At 41.9% G+C, this 12,649-nt stretch overlaps 1 protein-coding gene across 1 annotated transcript in view; it reads left to right on the top strand.

Annotated features, from left to right (window-relative positions):
* Positions 1 to 12,649, top strand: part of LOC113443577 (serine/threonine-protein kinase NLK2-like) — a 15,441-nt gene extending 2,792 nt beyond the window's left edge. The window contains exons 2-11 of the mRNA XM_026711904.2: positions 1 to 130; positions 1,758 to 1,813; positions 3,902 to 4,008; positions 5,395 to 5,480; positions 6,563 to 6,772; positions 6,955 to 7,056; positions 7,138 to 7,224; positions 8,846 to 9,044; positions 10,093 to 10,186; positions 11,125 to 12,649. Of these exons, the coding sequence (XP_026567689.2) occupies positions 1 to 130; positions 1,758 to 1,813; positions 3,902 to 4,008; positions 5,395 to 5,480; positions 6,563 to 6,772; positions 6,955 to 7,056; positions 7,138 to 7,224; positions 8,846 to 9,044; positions 10,093 to 10,186; positions 11,125 to 11,269 (1,216 nt within the window). The 3' untranslated portion in view covers positions 11,270 to 12,649. The remainder of the gene's footprint in view (positions 131 to 1,757; positions 1,814 to 3,901; positions 4,009 to 5,394; positions 5,481 to 6,562; positions 6,773 to 6,954; positions 7,057 to 7,137; positions 7,225 to 8,845; positions 9,045 to 10,092; positions 10,187 to 11,124) is intronic.

Below are 12,649 nucleotides of genomic sequence, written 5' to 3'. Positions count from 1 at the left end.
GTCTGTGACAGATCCTCGGGATGGGTCGCGAGTTGCACTCAAAAAGATGCCCAATGTTTTCCAGAACTTGGTCTCTTGCAAACGGGTCTTCAGAGAATTGAGAATGCTCTGTTACTTCAAGCATGACAATGTGAGTGTGGAACAGTGTGCGGAGCTGCTTCGGGGCCAGAGGTGGCCCTTCCTTCTTCCATAGCACCCTGGATTTGGGTTAGGTTTTCTCAGGCTTAGGAATGTGCATTGTGGAACTGTGTAGGCATATCTTGGTTTTTCAATCATTCTTGCTTCTTTTAGGATTTTTAACATTTTATATACCATTTTTACATTCTAATAATATGTACACTGCCCAGAGTCCCTCTGCGAGAAAAATAAGCGGTTTCAAAATAGTGCTTGGTTGTCTTCTTGCAAACATTTCATTCTGAGATGGTATAAGATCTCTTGCCTTGGGCAGGGGGTTGGACTAAATGATCTCCAAGGTTCCTTCCAGCCTTACGATTCTAAGATTATGACATTCCTCAACTAGGTAACATCATCACAATGATCAGATAACATCTGATGATGTTACCTAGTTGGGTAATGAAACATCCGCAAGAAAGCAACCAAGCTCAGAGAGCACCATCGACCCCACAGTTGCAGTGTGAGCTACAAATATTTTATATCGGTTTCAACATTTGATTAAATAAGTATTAGGTGGTGACTCCAGACAGATTATAGTGGAGAGGCAGCAACAAGAGCAGTTGATCACACATATAGTGACACTGGATATGTTTTTTATTCAAGTCAGTGAAACCATGCAATTCAACTCATATCCCAAAAGCGACTCCAGAATGTTGGATTTCCACAAGCTTCTTTATTGGGCAGTTGAACAGGAATGGACAAGAAGAAAAGCATTAGAGCGATATAATTTGGTGAGAAGCAGTAGAAGGAGATGGCCTCTCCCGGTCCTCTTGATCCAGGCAGGGCCTTGTAACTGAAGCTCTGAATGGAGTAGGCCAGAATTAATGGTGGCCTTGCTCCCTGGTGCGAAGAAGCTGGGAAAGGGCAGTTTTACCTCAGGGATGCGTACAAACTGATGATGTGTAGGAAAGAAGGACGTTTGATGAAGGGTCCCTTGTATTGCAGGTGTGGGTGGCAGGGCTGACCCTATTATTAGACAAACTCTGCAGGCTGCTCTTACCAGCTAAGTTTCAGTCCTGTTTCCGAGTAGCTACGTTATTAGTTGCTGTTGTCCTATTTTTATTACTAGGAGGAGGCGAGTGATACATTAGGCTTGATAGCTTGTCACACCAAGACATCATATTACAGTATAGCTGTTGGGCCCCATCACTGGTTTCTTATTTGCAATAGTATACAGGTAGTCGTCAACTTATGACCACAATTGAGCCCAACATTTATGTTGTTAAGTGAGTTTTGCCCAATTTTACGACTTTTCTTGCCACATTTGTTAAGCGAATCACTACAGAGGCTAAATTTGTACCACAGTTGTTAAGTGAATCTGGCTTCCCTGTTGACTTTGCTTGTCAGAGGGTTGAAAAAGGCGGTCGCATGATTCCGGGACACTGCAACCGTCATAAATATGAATCAGTTGTCAAGCATCCGAATGTAAATCACATAGCCATGGTAATGCTACAAAGGTCATAAATTGAAAAATAGTCATAAGTCATTTTTTTCAGTGAAGTAACTTTGAACAGTCATTAAATAAACTGTTGTAAGCTGAGAACTACTTGTATTTTCAGAATTTGGTTTCTTTTTCTCTTCAGGTCCTCTCAGCACTGGATATCCTCCAACCTCCACAGATTGACTGTTTTGAGGAAATGTATCCTTCATTCCACCTGTAGCTAAGTTATTTTCTTATTATTTTCCCTACTCTTCTGATGTTCCATTTTGTGCTATCTTTATGTTTCGTTGCTTTTTCCCCCCCCTCACTACATGTTACATGTGAAGAGAGGAAGTGAAATATTTCTTGATTATTCTTGCTTTTCTTAAGTCTGGTTTGATCCTTTTTTTTCCTTTAGTATATTTGTGTTTGGTTTGTTTTGATTTTTCTCTTCTCGCCTTTTAAAAATTTCCTTCATTTATGTACTGTTTTGGATTTCCCCCCCTTATTTTTATCATGCAATTATTTTGTAGTTTTTTGAGGTTGTCCTTGCCACCGTTCCTTGCCACCGTTTCTCAGCCTGTTTCAGCTATTTTCAAATGATCCAAGTTTATCTTGCCCCAATTTGTATGCAATATTTACTCATCTGAAAATGATTGAATGGTTCACTGGCTTTGCTCCAGTCTTTGAGGTCAACTGCAGCATAATATTCAAGGTAGGTTTTTCCATGGGATTGAAAATGCTAGGGAATCTGAATGCTCACTCCTCTAAGCCAGATGTCCACAGCCTTTGGATACCGATAGGTACACTTTCTATTTTAAGTCTTTCAATAGCTGGCATAGAGGGCCCTTGTTTACACAAAGGCAAGGAGAAGCTGCTCTCCCTTCGTTCTTTCAAAACTCTGAAGATGTTCTACACCAGTCTAAGTTCCTCTGTTGTTTGTGGGCAGCTGAACAACCTTCCCATAAAGCATTACATCAAGGTCTTCCTCTACTATGAGCCTCTTGAGGTCTGGTAGAGGACCGAGAGGCTTTCTTAGAAACTATGGTAGGACTTTGTTCTGGAGCCTGCCAGCTTCCAGTTTAATTTCTTTGGATAGTAAGTACATGAATCTAACAGAATTTGAGGTGGGCATGGAATCTGATGGACATCAAGGCCTGTGGGGTATGGATATCATACTGGAGACTGAGATGCTAGAGTCCTTTGCTTTCTATATAATGAAGAGTAATGAGAACGGATGGTCTCACAGTGGAATCCTTGATGTTGTTTGAGCTTGGTTATTTGCTCAGAGAGCACCAAGCTCTGTTTTCAAGCTCAGAGAGCATCAATGATTTCACGATTCAATTCTGAATTACATATATTCTTTTGTAATGGTCCCTGCCTCATCTCTGTGTCTATGTTGCAGCACCTTGATAGGACTGTCATATCTTACGATAATGTTTCTGCTCCACTTCCTCTCTCCTTTGTTATTTATTGCTAAAAGTTATGATACTATTCTTTTAACGTCAGCAGTCAACAACAAAAATTTGTTACATTTATTGGTTCAATTTTTATGCTGTTCATCTCATTAGCAAACAATTCTGGGTGGCTTACAAATATCAATGCTCACAGAAGCCACTACATCAGGTATCACTGCTTGATTGTTGTTGTTGTTTTAATTGTTAAGAATACTCTAATCTTTTCACAGTCCTCCATTAGAGTTTGTGGTGAGATTGTCAAAAATTCATAAAATTTGAGTGTCATTTGTGGGTAGGAAATACCTCATCTTGAGATTGTGCAGTGATATCTAATACTAGGAAAGATTTCTTATGCTTATTTTATCTTCACTTTTGTCTTGTTTTAGTTTCCTTGCAACTATGATAAGGAGTTTTCATACTGATTTTTAAAAATTCGTAGTAATAGTTACATTTAGTCCATTCTCACATGTGTTTCTTGTCTCAATTATCTGCATTTTTCTGTTTTGGAGATGCTTTTCATGTTTTCTAGTTATTTTTGATTTATGCCAGTCTTCCTTTAGTTTTGTGTTCTCCAAAATTGATGCAAGTTGACATCCAGCCCATGTATAGAGTAATAGGTTAGGGATGGCTGATCTGTATAATAATTTTCTTTCTTTCTTGTTTATTTTTTATTTTACTTTGTTCATGCCCTTTGAAATTTGTGCCTCCTAATTCTGTTGGAACCTGTTGGTTTTATAAAATGGTGGAAAAGTAATTTTTCGTTTTTACTTACAATGGGAAGAGCTGGGTATTCAGATGACCTCCATTCTCTGCTCCATTCTCCATCACCCTCCTTAACAATGACCATCAGTTATGTTATCACTGAATTGATGCAAAGTGACCTTCACAAAGTAATCGTTTCTCCACAACCGCTCAGTTCCGATCATATCAAGGTCTTTTTGTATCAGATCCTCAGGGGTAAGTCTGACATGCAAATGCCATAAATTGGGAACTATCCATTTGGGCAAAGTTCTTTATTTAGATTCAGTATGCATGTAGAAGAGAGGAGCTATCTGGCTTGGGGACCATATAACACGACAGGGATTGTAATTCAGAAGAAGAATGTGAACAAGTAGGACAATGTCTATACAGAGTTGACAGGCTGATGCATAGCTGGTAATTGTAGAATCACTGTTCCAAGTTAGAAGATTCCATAGCTCCATTGGTGGCTGCCAGAACTTAATCAAGATTAGGAATAATTGAAGGGGATGAGAAGCGAGGATGGGAATAATCAGAGGAATGGAAGATAAGTCTTTTGAAGAATCAAAGAGAGTCAAGGGTATTTATTCTATATACTCTCAAAGGAGAGACTGGATCTCAGGGGCTTCAAGTCCCATGAAGAAGACAATTCATTGATGGGATGCTATCTGTCTAATGCTTTCACAGTTGAGTGGTTAGCCAAATGAAGTATTTGGAGGAGTGTTGAGATCTTCCTTGTTGCATGTCTTTGAATTGGGATGGAGAGCCATGGGGCAGAGATCGAGTGGGGGTTGGATGAGATGACTAAACAACTTGTATTTCTGTTGTACCTCGTGAAGGATCTCTTCCATACGTCCTCTAACATTTTCTACTTTCATGTTGATCCACTTTCTTATGCCCTTTTCCCCTGCCTCTTTCCTTTGCCTTTCTTAACTGTCCTGTTGTACTTCATTCACTTTAATAGTTTTCCTCCCCTTTTTCCTTCTTTTCTGACATTTCTGGCACAGTTGCAATTCTATAAAATAAATCAGAGAAAGTTGATCGCTTGAGATCACTGCCATGACAGAATTGGCAACAACAGCTCTGAAACAAATAGCTTATTTTCAAAGTTTCAGAATCATGTGATTTAGCAGGCTAATCTCTTAGAAAAGAAAAGGAGTGTCCCTTCTAAAGTTATCGAAAGTTAAGGGAATGAATTTAGAGTTAATTTTAACCCTAAGCTCAGCATTTTGGCAATAGTACAGAACTTACATAGAAGTTTAATTTTGAAAACCATGTTGATAATACATAGCTAAATGTCTGGAGATTTTCAGTCATCCAGGTCATAGTTGTCCTAAGGATGATTTTTCAAGAGGCAACTGGACTTCCTTTGTTTTTCCTTGAAGATGTTTTGCTTCTCATCCAAGAAGCTTCTTCTTGGATGAGAAGGGAAAACATCTTCCAAGAAAAAACAGAAAGTCCAATTGCCTCTTGAAAAAGCACCTTTGTGATATGTTGATAATGGAAGGAAGGGTTTAATTTTACTTTTAATTTTTATTGCGTCTGTTGACTTCAATTAAGTTTGGGAACACCCAGTGTGTTTTTTCCCTCTCCTCACTTCTGCAGGGCTAAAATATTTGCACTCTGCTGGTGTCCTTCATCGGGACATCAAGCCTGGGAATCTGCTGGTCAATAGCAACTGTGTCCTCAAGGTAATTCATCCTTGTAGCCAATCCAGGAAGCTTTCAAGATAGCCACCTCCAAGGAGAGTCTGACATCCAGCAGTTTTAGCTATGACGGCCAAAGATTAAACGTTTTGTTGCACACCCTCCCATTCCAGCCACTATGAATCATGCTACTGTGCTAAGCATAGGGATGCTAGGTGTATAAATATGTGTATGGGTGTGATAAAGCTATAAGATGTCAAGTGTGGTGTTGTGCTCAAAGCCATCAGTGGTGACATTGCCCACCGTGCTGCAGATTTTAACACGTATCTTCAATAATTCCCTGTCTTATCGCCTGGCAGCTGATATAGCCGCAGCCACCAAATTGCTATTTTTGATGTGACAAAAGAAGGAAATTATTAACCATGCAAGAAGAGATCAAACGGGTTGTATTTAATTTAATTTAATGTGATGTGCTACAGTTTCAGATATAAAAACATGTATTTATGCATAGGTAGTCCTTGACCTTAAACTACCTGCCCATTATGATCCTAAGTTGTGACGGTCATTTAAGTGAGGCAACCTTGTGATCTTACTTAACGATCCCACCTCTGATCTCCTTCAGGTAGTCATTAAATGGGCCACTGGGGGCCTCAGGTGGGGGAGAAAACCTAGCGTAGGCCTAGGAAAACCTAGCGCAGGCCCAGGCTCACCTACCCCAGCCTTGTAGGGCCTCGCTCATCTTCTGAGACACCCTATGGTCTGCTTCCACCCCTTGATAACCCCATAGACCTTGGGTCTGCTTCCCCTACCCCTACTTGGGCCTTACATCCCTCTCTCCCCTGCCCCCCTCTGGTTCCTCACAAGCATGAGGTTCCCTAATATCGGCCAGGGAGTTCTGGGAGTTGAAGTCCACACATCTTAAAAGTTGCCAGGGTTGAGAAATACTAGCCTAGAGCCACCCACTCAGCTCCCATTTTAGAATGCACCTGAATTAATACCATTCAGTGGCATTGAAAGAATATTGATTCCCAGAAGGAGCAGCAGACTGTAGAGAAAACTAGGCCTGGAAGTTTTATTTCTCTAGAAGCTTCCAAAGGATTGACCACACCTTTTCATCTTTCTTTCAGATCTGCGATTTTGGTTTGGCCCGGGTAGAGGAACCAGATGAGTCCCAGCACATGACTCAAGAGGTGGTTACCCAATATTACCGGGCTCCTGAAATCCTGATGGGCAGTAGACATTATGGACGTCCAATTGATATTTGGTCTGTGGGCTGCATTTTCGCCGAACTCCTCGGCAGGCGCATCCTCTTTCAGTCCCAGAGCCCAATTCAGCAGGTATTTCAACAGGCTTTGAAGAAAGACTTGTGAGAATGTGTGGTTGCAGAAGGCATGAAAGAACATCTCGTGGTTCCACAAAATGTCCACCACATGACACCGAAAAAGCAACTTAACTTTCTTCTTTTCTTTCTCTCTCCATTTCTTCTTCTTCTCTTCTTCCTTCGATCTGTGGGTGGCAGTTGGACCTGATTACGGATCTCCTGGGGACTCCTCCCGTGGCTGCTCTCCGTTCAGCCTGCGAGGGGGCCCGTGCCCATATCCTGCGTGGCAGTCACAAGCCAGTGAGTACAACCCAAGCTGGGAAGGTAAAGAGTTGTGAGAGCAAAGGAAGCCTCTTAACCACTTTGATTTTTTTTTTCTAGCCATCGTTGTCTGTCCTTTACATGCTCTCTGGAGAAGCAACCCACGAAGCTGTGCATTTGCTCTGCCGGATGTTGGTCTTTGATCCAGTGAGTTGGCAATGTCGTCCAAGAAAAATTTAAGACCCCAGTCAAGTTGTCTCTTTTCCCTGTCTCTTCTTTCTCTCGCGCACATATATTCACCTCACTGTTATTGATCCGCTTGTTAGGAGCATAAATTGAAGACATAGAGATAAACCATCAGATATGCAGATATGATAGAAACAGTGCATAAGTAGTCCTCGACTTAACAGCAGTTCATTTAGTGACCGTTTGAGGTTGCAACGGTACTGGAAAAAAGTGACTTATGTCCATTTTTCAAACTTAGGACTATTGCGACCAAAATACAGGTGTTGGCAACTGACTCATACATATGACAGTTGCAGTGTCCCAAGGTTATGCGATCCCCTTTTGCGACCTTCTGACTAACAAAGTTAATTTCAGACCATCTCACGCATTTATGATCAAATTTTGTGTGCCTTAGGATAGCATACACTGAAATTAGAATAACGGTGATAAGCAATAAGAATAAGGGGCAATGAAAAAGACGCCTTTCTATGCAAAACCAGGCATTGAGTTGAGGTTTCATAACTGGTTGACCTATAAACCGGTGTTTCTCAACTTTAGCAACTTTAGGATGTGTGGATTTCACCTCTCAGAATTCTCCAGTCAGCATGTTGAAAAACACTGTTGTACAGATAGTCCTCAACTTGGGACCAGTCCCAAAGGTGCTTTTTCAAGTGGCAACTGGACTTTCTCATTTTTTCTTTGAAGACATTTCACTTCTCATCCAAGAAGTTTCTTCAGCTCTAACTGGTTGGTGGGGAATATAAAGATTTATGTGCCTTGCAGACAGCTGGTCATTTGCATCCTCTTAGAGGGTTGTTGAGGCTACTTGGAGATTATCTGTCCCCAGGATCACCTGAGTAGTGCTAATGGTTCATGTAGTCTGCATTTTTTCTAGAAATGTGCTCATACTCCCACACCCTTTGGTTACTCAGGTGATCCTGAGAACACAAATAAACCTCCAAGTGGCCTTAATGACTGGCTAAAAGGATGCAAACGACCAGCTGCCTGCAAGGAATATAAATCATTCCATTCCCCACCGTCCAGTCAGAAGTGAAGAAGTGAAACATCTTCAAAGAAAAACAAGAAGGTCCAATTGCCTCTTTAAAAGGCACCTTTAAGACAACCATGACCTGGGTGACTAAGAATCTCTACAAACCTTTAAAACTCAGCAACCGTTCAAAGCTATCACCTACCAGAAAAAAAGGGATTTATGATGCAGATCTGAAGTTCTGATGGTTCCTCAGTGCCACCACAGTCATGTGACTGCACTTTGGCTACATACCCAGCAACATGGCTACACTTACCGCTGTTTGCATTGTTCCAATGGTCGCATGACTGCATGTTACGATGGTTTTGTCAAAAAACAACACCTGCTTTCTGATTTCGGCACAGACCTGCCATAGCGAACAATGGATTTACTCAACGCCTGTGGCGTTCTCTTAATAACCGCCACAAAAAGTAGTAAAGGCTGGTCTTGTGAGTGGCCCACTTTACAAATATTAAGACTTATGTCTGTAATTGGAAGGCTCCAATAACAGTCATAACTCAAGGACTACCTGTATACAAGGGGACTTTGTGGATGATGCTGTCCTTCCTTCCGCAGGCCAAGCGGATCTCTGCCAAGGATGCTCTTTCTCATCCTTACTTAGATGAGGGGCGACTGAGATATCACACTTGTATGTGCACTTGCTGCTTTTCGGTCTCCTCCGGCCGCATTTATACTAGTGACTTTGAACCCCGGGCCGACCCCAAATTTGATGGCTCTTACGAAAAGAACCTCGCTTCTGTCTGGCAGGTCAAAGGTAATGGATCAAGTACAAATCTTGGGGTGTTCAGAAAGCTCCATAATAAACGTAGTGGTGGCACGGTGGTTAGAATGCAACATTGCAGGCTAATTCTGCCTACTGTCAGCAGTTTGATCCTGACTGACTCAAGGTTGACTTAGCCTTCCATCCTTCTGAGGTGGGTAAAATGAGGACCCAGATTTTTTGGTGGTAATATGGTGACCCTGTAAACCTCTTTGAGAGGGCTGTAAAGCACTGTGAAGCCTAAGTGCTACTGCTATTCTTAAGTCGCTAATTTAGGAGCTAAATATTGATCTTAACTGTCCTACATACATGAGGGCAATTAATCCACATAATTCTTCCATGAATTCCACCAGACTTTGGGATTTAAACCTTTGGTCTGATTTTTTTTTGGGTTGTCTCAGTTCTTCCCCATCCTCTGTGTTTTTGGTATCATCTTACATAATTGTGGAGAAGTCACTGCCTTGTGTTACTTCATCCTAAAAAGCACATCCCATTTGGGCCGCTGAATTTCCCAATTCTCCTGTGCAACCACATAGCACTAATGGCTTCTATTCACTGTGGAGGAGGAAGAGATTTCCAAAGAGGTGATGAAGACTTTGCAGTAGTAGGGATTTATCCGAATCTGCAGGTGGAGTTAGAAGTCAGAGGTCCCCAAACTCAGCAATGTTAAAACTTGTGGACTTCAACTCCCGGAATTCCTCAACCAGCATAGTTGGCTAAGGAATTCTGGGAAGTGAAGTCCACAAGTCTTAACGTTGCCAAGTTTGGGGACCCCTGTTATAAATGTACACGGGGCAAGTCCCTTCAATGGCAAGCTATCCGAATGTGTGATTCTGTTGTGATTCACTGCTGCTATTATCCCAAATAGTTGTAGCGGCCTTGGCTTGCCTGAGTTAGGAGAAGCAGAATGAAAATACATAGAAAAATAGAGGAGAAGAAAAGAGAGATATATATTACACAAATCAGGTTTGCAAAGATTTGGGGAGGGGGGGATTTTTGTGGCTCTGATGGTGACCAAATAAAAATGGACTCTTTTTTTCAGAACTGGTGCACAGGTTTATCTTGGAGCAGCAGCATGGGAAACGGGTCCCCCTTTGTATCAACCCCCAGTCAGCTGCCTTCAAAACCTTCATCCGGTAAGTCTCTGAAATTGGTGGCTCGTTGTATCATCCCCTAACCAGCAAGTTTGTGGTTCTGCCTTTACAGAAGGAGAGAGAGGAGGTAGTACAGGCAGTCCTGACTTACAACAGTTCGTTTAGTAACAACAGTACTAAAAAATGGCCGTTTTTCACAGTTATGTCCTTTGCAGCTTCGCAGGATCATGTGATCAAAATCTAGAAAGAGCGTAGAGATGAGCAACAAAGATGATCTGGGGACTGGAGGCTAAAACCTATGAAGAACGGTTGCAGGAAGTGGGTATGTCTAGTTTAATGAGAAAAAGGACTAGGGGTGACATGATAGCGGTGTTCCAATATCTCAGGGGCTGCCCACAAAGAAGAGGGAGTCAAGCTATTCTCCAAAGCCCCTGAGGGCAGGATAAGAAGCAGTGGGTGGAAACGAATCAAGGTGAGAAGCAACCCAGAATAAAGGAGGAATTTCCTGACAGTTAGAACAATTAACCAGTGGAACAACTGGCCTCTAGAAGTTGTGAATGCTCCAACACTGGAAGTTTCTAAGAAGAGACTGGACAACCATTTCTCTTAAGTAGTATAGGGTTTCCTGCCTAAGTAGGGGGTTGGACTAGAAGACCTCCAAGGTCCCTTCCAGCTCTGTTATTTTATTCTATTCTATTCTAAATTCAGATGCTTGGCAACTAGTTCATATTTATGACCCAAGATGATGGGATTGCCTTTTGCGACTTTTTAACAAATGGGGAACCCAGTTTTACTCAGCAACCGGCTTAGTAACTTATCAGCTGCAATGATTCACGTAAACAACTGCGGCAAGAAAGGTCGTAAAATGGGGCGAAACTCACTTAACAAATGTCTCACTTAACAGCAGAAATTTGGGGCTCAGTTGTGGTCGTAAGTTGAGAACTTGCCTGTCATATTTTTCCTGCTTCTCCCCCCGGCAGCTCCACAGCATGGCATTCTTCCAAGGTGTCCAAAAAGAAGAGAGATGAAGTTGCTTCTTGGATGGCCGTGACGGAGGAAGAAAAGAAAGACAGCAGTAGATGGACAGAAGACACGAGGGGTTGGCATTGCTGCTGGCAGCTGTGAAGAGAGGAAAAGGAGGCAGAGGCGCTGCTCTTCATCTTGCACTCTTGAATATTTTGACTCACAGACAGATGCATTTGGGAAAGAGGGAGGGAGAGAAAAGTCTGGGTCATTATTACTGATATTTGGAAGTGGACAAACTGGGGAAGGGATTTCCCCCACCAACACTGGTGGATGAGTTTTCCTTTCCCGTGTTCCTGTACTGCACTGGAAAACTGGGTTGTAGGCATTGTCTTTGTGAATTCTTTCCCTTCCTCCCCGGCTCTGCACCAATATTTTCCTCTCCTTATACATATGGGGTCTTACCTGGCTTCCTCCGAGGTGCCTGTTCTTTCTGTTTCAAAGAATCTCCCCCCTACACAAAGACTCTTGTGTTTCTCAGCCGTGTCTACTTAGCATGGCTGGCTAAGGAATTCCTGGAGTTGAATTCTAACCATTTCAAAGTGAACAAGGTTAAGAAACACTGCCTTAGACTAAGGATAGATGAGTTTTTCCCCCAAATTCCCTTCCCCTTGAAAGATTTCTTAAATAGGGATTGGCGGTAGAAATAAATAAGGCTCAATTTTCCAAATCTACCACACTTCTTGCAACCAGGGACTGCATTTTTGAGTCCTTGTCTTTGGTCTCCGGGAGTTGCTGAGAAACCATGTGGTGTCCTTAAACCTGTCTTACACAGGTTAAAAAACAACAACCCCACAACGTATTTGGGATAAGATGCTAAATATTTCTTTGGTGTGTACTTTTGGCCTACCTGCCTTCCAGGTTTTCCCTTGTTCCCAGCATGGCACCTTCTAAGTAGTTGGAGGCCCTGACGCATTTCTGCTGTATTTTCAGAAAGTGCTTCTTTTCTTTAAAAAATACTTGGCGTTTTCAGAAAAATTGAGGTTTTGGCCTTGATGATGGATGTGGAATGCTTGTTATGTTCCCTCTGCCTTTCCTGCCTGCAGCCAGCTCAACCTCCTTCCTTGATTCAGTGTATTCCTCCATTAATTTCATTACCACCCCCTTCAAAAATCTACCTCTTTTCTCCTAGTGGGTGTCACGTGTGCATGTGTTTGGGATATTTGTGTTATTAATTTTGTATTTTTATTTTGTCGGTGGTTGATGATTTCTTTACTTGGCTGGTGTTTCATCTCTTTTTGTCAATGACCCATTATTAATTTATGATCAGAGCAGTTTATATACTAGTTTAAATCCCGAATGTGTGCATATATTTCTTCCTTGTGTCTGGGGAAAAAAAAACAACGCATGGGGGTGGGGCGAAGCACCAATAACCTAGAACCAATAACCTGGAAACTTGAACTGTCTTTGGCTGTAATAACCCCCTTCCTTAATTTAATTGTGCTCCATAGTAGCTGAATTAAATTTATGCTGTATATTTTT

Source organism: Pseudonaja textilis, chromosome Z (assembly GCF_049901715.1).
Source record: "Pseudonaja textilis isolate UNSWEBS1 chromosome Z, rPseTex1.2, whole genome shotgun sequence".
In the NCBI taxonomy this organism is placed as follows: domain Eukaryota; kingdom Metazoa; phylum Chordata; class Lepidosauria; order Squamata; family Elapidae; genus Pseudonaja; species Pseudonaja textilis.
Note: the sequence above shows the minus strand (reverse complement) of the source record. Positions and strands in the feature narration are given on the sequence as shown.